The sequence below is a fragment of the Apis cerana genome, linkage group LG3 (assembly GCF_029169275.1).
Source record: "Apis cerana isolate GH-2021 linkage group LG3, AcerK_1.0, whole genome shotgun sequence".
In the NCBI taxonomy this organism is placed as follows: domain Eukaryota; kingdom Metazoa; phylum Arthropoda; class Insecta; order Hymenoptera; family Apidae; genus Apis; species Apis cerana.
Window position 1 is genome coordinate 12416061 of NC_083854.1, and position 8630 is coordinate 12424690.

Consider the following 8630-nt stretch of genomic DNA (forward strand, 5'->3'; position numbering starts at 1 on the left):
AGATTTTTCACCGCGGACGCTGCAGATGGCCCCCAACGTCACCGAGGTGGTTCGAGAGGAATGATTTATTTCTTGGGAACCGTACAAGGGAGGCACTTACTTATTCACTTGCTTCCTACCCCGAATCTACATTTCTCCGTTCGAGAAACAATCCTCGAAATATTGGAAAGTTTACGTTTACTATATTTTTTTCGATTCTCTCTTAAAACCAGATATATCGTTGAAAACGTTCTAATTAAAGGGGAGCTCTAACAGCTTTAACAAACAATCCGTTCCTCTTACGAATTTTTCTACGCAGCAGTCTGCTTTCCATCCTGCAGGGGATAATCATTCCTGGAATTTTTCTACCCGGAAGAGACGACTTGGAATCCGTGTAAATAGGAAAATTACCTGTGGTACCGTTTTAGTTGAAAGGACTCGGGTCGAGGGGTTTGCCGAGTGACAAATCGTAAATCAAAATGGGGGAAAGTGTCGGGCTAACTTTTCCTCCGATAATTTTTTCGAAAGTTTTACGGTGCACAATTGCAATAACTGTTTAAAGGCTTTAAAGAGGTATTAAGAATCGGTGCGCTTTGTTTAAAACATTATGCACGGGATGTATTCTGGAAAGGTTCTCAAATCCCCTCGAAACGGCCCAACGGTCTTATCCCTCCTGAGACAAAGCATTTCTATGGTCTCAGGTACCAAACCTCTTCAAGGCCGCGCAAGGAAACAACTTGGATCGGCGAACTCGTGATATATACCTAGAAAATTCCAGGAAAGATCCGTTATACACCAACGAGAAATACTCTCCATAGTACTGCTACGCCCGAACAATCATCTCTCCTCCACAGTCTTACCAATATATATATATATATATATATACATACAATGTATATTCACGAAGAAGAAAGAAAAAGAAATTTCCTAAAAATTACAACAAAATTCCCCCCCTCTCGTTCGCATAATTTATTCAAAAATCGAGCTCACCCTCTACCAACAGAAAGAAGGAAAGAATCATGGAAAGAGGGCGAGGACTCTAGAGAGCCGCGCGCTCCTATATACGACCAAGGCGAGCACCAAAAATACCCACGAAGGATACGCAATACCCGTGAGCGTGGACGAGAGGAGCGATGTACGCATGCGTACGCCTACGTTGGGAGGGTGTGCGTGGGCATACGTACGCGCGCACACATGCGCGCGCCGATAAGGAAGCGCGCGAGCGGAGGAGTGAGAGTGCATGTGGACGGACGGGCGCACAGTCGCAAGGATCGTGAGCCGACATCTGGCCGCGCGGTCCTTCGCCCGAGGGACCGAGGGACAAAGAAGACCTTCCCCTTTCTTAGGGGCCTTGGGTTGGATTATATCGTGGCCTCTCGCTCGCACGCCCGTGTATCTGGTACCGGCGGAGCGTGGTAGAGTGGTGGCTCGACGCCGCACGTAACGACCCCACCGGTACCGTTTCTATGGTACCGTTCGCAGGGATTAACGCCCCTCTCAGACTCGCACACACCGCTCCACTTTCATCCGGGGTTGCGAGACCGGCAGCCTTGGCCTGGGACCAGATCGAGAATACACGAATAATTGCGGGAAATCGCGACGACGAGCTTTCTAATGGATGTATATGCACGTAAAATATATTTTGGATGCGCAGAACGTGGAATCGGTTGGTAAGAACTGTAAGATGGGTGTCGATGGATTAACGCAGGTAGTTAATCTTGAGACGAGCACTTGCAGGTGGAGGAAATATTTGCTTTGTTTGTTCTAGACATCTTGGCAGAGAATAGAATATATATTTGTTTTATTGGATATTTTTGGAGGTTTTAGAAAATCGTGATTTTCGAAATCGAAAATCTTTCTCCGATATTCGTTCCTTGGTGCTTGAAATATCTTGCTTATGCTCATGATACATTCAAAGAAGATCGTTAAATCGTTCTGCTACCCTTACTGTGAATATTATCAATACCAGTTATTATAAGTGTGGTAAATAGAAATGAACGTTAATTCAGAAGATTGTCATCGCTAGTGTTACGACCTCCATATTAGTCTCGTTTAACCTTTATGTAACGTAGCTAATTCAAACATCCATAACAGATCGCGTAATTTAATTTTCATGTTTCTTAAAAGTTGCTCGTATAAATTCTTTTATGCCACACGATAAGAGATAACGTAATTACTACGCGTTTTTTTTTTTTTTTTGTTGATTTGTATACGAATGACAGTTATCGATGTATTATTCCTCCATCGTTACTTTACTTTTCCCCCTATTTTTTTCAATGTCGTATAGTCAAACAATAAAACGAATCATTTGTTCAATCGTGGTAGATATTATATGCATAATTCGAAAAAGATGCCCGGTTGATAAGCGAAATACGAAGAGGCAATTCATGCTCGACCGCGAGATTTCCGAGTAACCAATCAATTCGAGGAAGTACAATTCCAAGCGTAAGAGGTTAACGACCAAACTCGATCGTCGCTCTTTTTGTCCGTTTCCTGTTGCAACGATACGGAATATCCCAAGTCCGATCATTATTATCTCGAGGATAACTTGCGTTACATGTTTATAATAATAATAATAATAATAATAAAAAGGGAACGAAAAAATAAATTGCCAAATGGAATTAAGAATAAAAAGGGAAGAAAATAGATTTTTATTCTATACGACGCGAAGAGAGAGAGAAGAAGACTAATAGAAATAGTCATCCTGTTATCGACGCTACCGTGTTGCTTATCGTTCTACGGTCAATATTTTTCTCTCCCCATATTCATTTTTCCTTCTCTCTCCCACTTCCCCGATTCCACATCGTTAACGCGCGTTTGCGCGCTCGTCAATGTTCCTCTTATCCCGACTTTATCGGCCGATAACGCCAATCTTGGATAGCATCGGCGATTACGGCGAAAAAAGGAAGTAGAACGACGTAGAAGCGCTTTTCGCCGATCGAATTTGTCGGTGCAGAGTGAGCGGCCGTTCTCCGCGCTGGAGAACGTGCACGGTAACAAGGCGCAACCTCGTTACAAAGACGATTTTACACACGGTGTCTCAATTCTTCGTTACGACGTATACCTTTCGAAATGCGCACGCATATACGATCGCGATACGTCTTTGTGAATTCGAGCAAAATAACCGAATGATTCTGTAATCGGAATGTCGATCCAAAACCCGACAACATCGACATGACGACGTCCAATGGAATTTGATAACGTGTACTGTAATGATGTCCGTGTAATGAGAACATTCGTTTCGAAATGGAAAACAATCTTTAGCTCCTGATAATAATCGTTTGGAGAACTCGTTATCGCTTTAATTATAAAATGGAGCTTTCTCGTTGTTTCGAGGTAAAACGAGAATGTACAGAATACGAAAGTCAAGTCAAGGCTATCGATGTAAACAATAATATTTTTAAGCGATACAATTAAAACATTGTATTTTAATCTCATTATTAAAATAATATTTTAATATTTTAAAACAAAATTACTAAGTGTTGAATATATTTATTAATCGCGTCAATTTTTTTTAAATTTTTCTAAAATTTATTATAAATCTTTATTATATATTAATCTATGTTTTCAATGATATCATATGTTTTAAATAACACGAAAAATATATTTTCGATTAATTATTTAATAATTGATATATAATTAAAAAAAAATTATGTTTACTCGAATCGTTTCATTTAATTGGAAGTATCGAATTTATATATCTGTATATTTCGTACACTTGTTATATTTACTATTTAAAAAATATAATAATAGTTTAATGATAATTTACATCATATATCGATTAATGATAAAAATTTCCTACGATAAAAATTTTTAAACATAATAATTCTCAAAAATATAAATTAAACAAATATAAAAAAATAATAGAACTTTACTCACCATTTGATACTTTTTTTGATGATGTTGCTAACAATCCTTTGAGATTTTCTAGTAGGTAGAGCAAGAACATCGTTATTTTTCTTTTTTCTGGTCCTCTTCTCCCTTACGTTCTTCTTCTCCTGTGAAGCATTATTAATAGGAGTTTCATCTTCTTCTACGACCAATTCTTCGACTTTAGCAGAATTCTGTACCCATTCTGCTACATGATCCTGAACTTTTTGATCAGTCGATAATGCAGATTCTGCTCTTAATTCCTCTTCGTTAATAAGCTCGCTAACAGTGGTAGGAGGTCCTACAATTCCAACTTCCATGTGTTCAACAGTCTCTATAGATTGTTTCGTTTCGGAATCTCTTCTAGATGATACAATTTCACTTATTACGACAATATTTGCTTTATCATTCACAATTTCTTTCGCGTTATCTTTTTCTTTCTCTTTGTCCGTTTTTTCTTTATTATCTTCACTATCACTTTTATTCTCTTGGTTTATATTTTTGGATTCCACAGGAAGCTGCCGAACCTCCGATGAACTTAAATTTTCGTGTACCACTTTTAATATTTCATTCAATGTTTCCTCTTCTTCTGAAATATTTTTAATATCTTTAACTTTTGAGGATGAATTCTCTATTTCTTTAGAATTTTCATCATTATCGATTTTTTTTAGTCTTATATTCATCGTTACATCATCTTTTTTATGTTTTTCATTTTGAGACGAAATATTTTCACTTTTGTTAAAATCTTCTGAATTTAAATTCGATTCATCTTCTTTTACATCGATAATAGTAACTACGTTTAAATTCTTTTCAGAAGAATTATTTGTCTCCGAGTTATTTTTATTAGAAATATCTTGTTTTTCGTTATCTTCCGCTTTTTTCGTAGATGTGGTAGGATTATTTAATACTTCTTTCTGATCTGCTGCTTTTATTAAATCTATAACTTCTATTTTATTATCTGCCATTTTTACATCAATATATTCTGCAAAGATTCATTTGCGATATTTGCATACATATAAATATGTAAGTAATAATGAATTTTTGAGGTATTTTAAATTCACTGTTATCATGTTATCATATGAGCATATGATATTATCGACAAGTTAAACTATTAAGTTTTTCTTTCGAGCAATGTATTATCCATTTGTGTGTTTCATTTTTATTCTGCAAAATAAAATATAATACATTAATGTTATAATCGATAATTTAATAAATTAATACATTTAATAAATAAACGCAATTTATATCGTACGAATAACTGCTTAATAATCTCTTTTATCGACAGATGGTCGGTAAATGCGATTACATTAATATGAATTTATCTAAAAATTTGAGGTTAGAATCGTACAATATTATAGCAAATATAATACGATATAATAATACGACAAACAAAAATAATAATAATAATAATAACAACACAATATCAATACATTTACAATATATATTATATCGATATTCTATTCATCATCTTTGTTCGTTATTTGAAATGATGCAAAAGCTTTATCTATTAAGTAATAACATTAAAAATTGTAGTAATTAAAGTTTAAAGAAACTATTTTCTGCGTAAATGATGTCTCAAATTTTATATCACCATTTCTATTTGCAGAAATAAAATTTATTGACTATTTTACGGATAATTAAATTATAAATCACAACATTAAAATGTCATAGTTTATATAAAAGGGATGTAGTTTATTTATATATTAATTTTATCGTATTTTGCCAACCAATAATAATATTTAACAAAAGGTTATAACAATTACTTTAAATATATGAATTACCTTTTGTTATATTGCGTTTCACTTTTTAATAATAAATACACTTTATATTCACAATATGAAAAGCACTTTAGAAATAAATTGTAACATTTATTTGATTTGAAAATTATTTAACGACACCATCGAAGTATAACATTGGCTGACACGTTCATAACCTCACTTATACCTCTCTTTGACAATTCGATTACGATAGTGAATCAAAAGAGCACAAGAATAAAAGAACAATGTAATGTAATCATGTGCAATGTAACCAATATTAAAGAGAAAAAGATAAATCGAGAAGGCACATAAAATACTGTACACTAGAAGAGTAAAATCACAGGGACGTGTCAATCAACCCTGTTTTCTGTCTTCGTCTTTTTTCTCTTTCTGTTTCTTTCAAAGAGTACGCTTATTTTTACATTATGGCTGACGGTCACGGAAACAATCTGATCAAGACAATATGCAATATACTTAAAAGAAGTTTTCACGATACCGAAGCAAAATGAGAACACGACCCCGTGGTACGTAAGGCTAGTGACCTCTACCTCTTTGAAGTGTACGTTTATGTGTGCATGCATGTATTCCTGTGCGTCATACATTATAGTAAACCGACATGCTTACTTCTGATTTACTTACTATCATACGCATGTTGAACGTTCGCTGTTCAGATACTTATACAATCGTATTTTTCATTCGAAAGAACATCATGAAATAGTTTAAGCCAATCATTGTACATATTGGTATATTTGCGTCGCATTATGTAGCATTTCATGTAATCTGTATCTTCGCGGATTTTTTTGTTCCGACCAATCAAACGCGTTTGCACGTTTCTTTGACAGCGACGCCTTTAAAGAAAGACGAACACGACATTAATTGTCACTTTATTCAAGTTTATGAGACGATTTTTTACAAAAAATAATGTAAACGATTCACACAACAGAAAAATTGTACGTACTCGTAGCACACTGTACTCAGACTATTTTTCGTTTGTGGCCAAGCCGCGCGCGCGTGTTCCCAACAAAATGGCCGCCGCACGATATATGTGGTTATTTCTCACTTATATTTTTTTGCTTCGTACATTTTTCTTTTATAATGCAATATTATTGTTATTTATAAATGTGATATAGTGGATATTTGTAATAATTTTAAAAATTGATTTCATTTATATTGAAATTAAAAATAATTTAAAAGAACGAATAATCAATCTCACGATATACGTATGATAGAATAGCGCCAATTTTAAATTTAGTAAGACGTAGAACAAATGTTTATACGAATGTATATTTGTTTTCTGTAAAAGATTGTAAAAAATATTTAGAAAAATATTTTCAATAACGCGAAAATTTTCATTATTAATTTAATAACAAAGATAAATAAGAGAAATTCGTAATATATTGTAAAAAAAAGAAAAAAATAGAAAAGTCTCCTAAATTACGATTTTACGTGTTTTTACTAAAACTTACAAAGTGATTTTTTTTACAGAATTTACATATCGTACATAAAGTACATAACACATATTTTAGTTTAGTTTTTGATATTTATACAAAAAGTACATTTTCCATTAAGTTAAAATATCATCTTTTCAAACAAACAAACAAATAAAATTATTTTTTTAATAATAAATTATACCAAGCTATATCGAAATATATATATCGAACAATATATTTAAATTTAATGGTATAAGGATTATGTGAATAATTTCTTTAAAAACATAAAACATATTGCATTGGTCTCGTATATTTACAGATTATTTATGATTTATAATCAATAATGTGTCGTACAATATATATATATATATCAACAAAATAATGTTTTAGTCATTCTTATAAAGCTAATAAAATCTAAAGGCTAAACAGTCAAGGTTGATCTAAAAGTTGGCTCCTCTCTGTACCGCGAACATTTCATTCGCCATTTTTTTTTCATGTTTGCTACCTAACAATAAATAAACAAACAAGTATAAATCTATACATTCCACGTGCCACGTGGTATCGAGGGTAGAGATGATAGTTGATATTTTGAACCACGATCGCAGTGAACACGATGTCGAGCAGTCTCTTTTCAGTCTCTATCTAAATGCTTCTTAATCATAATTGTATCGAATAAAAATAATTCAAGATCGTTTCCATGATATCTTTTTCTGCATATCTGAAAAATATTTGATAATTTGTTGCTTAGGAAATAACATTTTCTTTTTTTCTTTTCTTTTAAATTTCTGCTAGAAAAAGTTACTTTTATAGAAAGTAACAATATTCTTTAGCAATAATATTTCACAAATATAAATATCAAAGAGAAAATAGTTTTCGTTTCAATTAAAAATATACATTCTCTCCGTTATTATTGTGAAAAGTATTTTTAATTCTTTATAAATTAAAATATATTATTTTCTAATTGTCTACTTTCTATTTTCTATTTAGAAGAAAAAAAAAAAAAATTCAAATATACATTTTTTATAAATTCGTTATTTAAAACAAAAGAATCCAAATAACGGGTATTTGACCGATAATTGAACTAATCACATCTATTACAATTCAAGATGAAATTTTTGAACAGAATTTTTTACCCTTGTAAACTTCTTGAAAGATATTCGATAAAAAAATATATTACATTATTTCGAATCGTTTCGAAGAACGTTTTACCAGAAGAGTATATATATGTATATATATATGTGTACATATAATATATATATACACACACACATATATATATATTTGCACATTTCTATCGAGCACCACAGTTTCTTCATACACTCGTTAAGAATGTAGCGTACATGGAACGTTGTTGAATTATTTAACGCGCTCGTTTGACTTTGCGTGATACAGAACGTTTCCTTCATCCATAAATCATGGAAAGTATGATTCGTTAGGAAAACAGAATGATATACGGCAACCTGTTAACTGCAAATCGGGAACATATAATCGGACATCGAATTGCATCATCTATTTTGGAGATACGCGCATTTAATAGTATACAATTCCGTTTATTGAAACCTCGTCCCGTATGTCGGGTTCTTTTTTTCTTTTT

General features: G+C 32.9%; 1 protein-coding gene across 1 annotated transcript in view; it reads right to left on the bottom strand.

The window, feature by feature from the left end:
- Window positions 1–6587, bottom strand: part of LOC108001103 (uncharacterized) — a 31309-nt gene extending 24722 nt beyond the window's left edge. Inside the window, exons 1-2 of the mRNA XM_017061962.3 lie at window positions 6246–6587; window positions 3859–5013 (exon numbers count right to left, since the gene is read on the bottom strand). Of these exons, the coding sequence (XP_016917451.3) occupies window positions 3859–4814 (956 nt within the window). The 5' untranslated portion in view covers window positions 4815–5013; window positions 6246–6587. The remainder of the gene's footprint in view (window positions 1–3858; window positions 5014–6245) is intronic.
- Between the last annotated feature and the right edge of the window lie 2043 nt (window positions 6588–8630).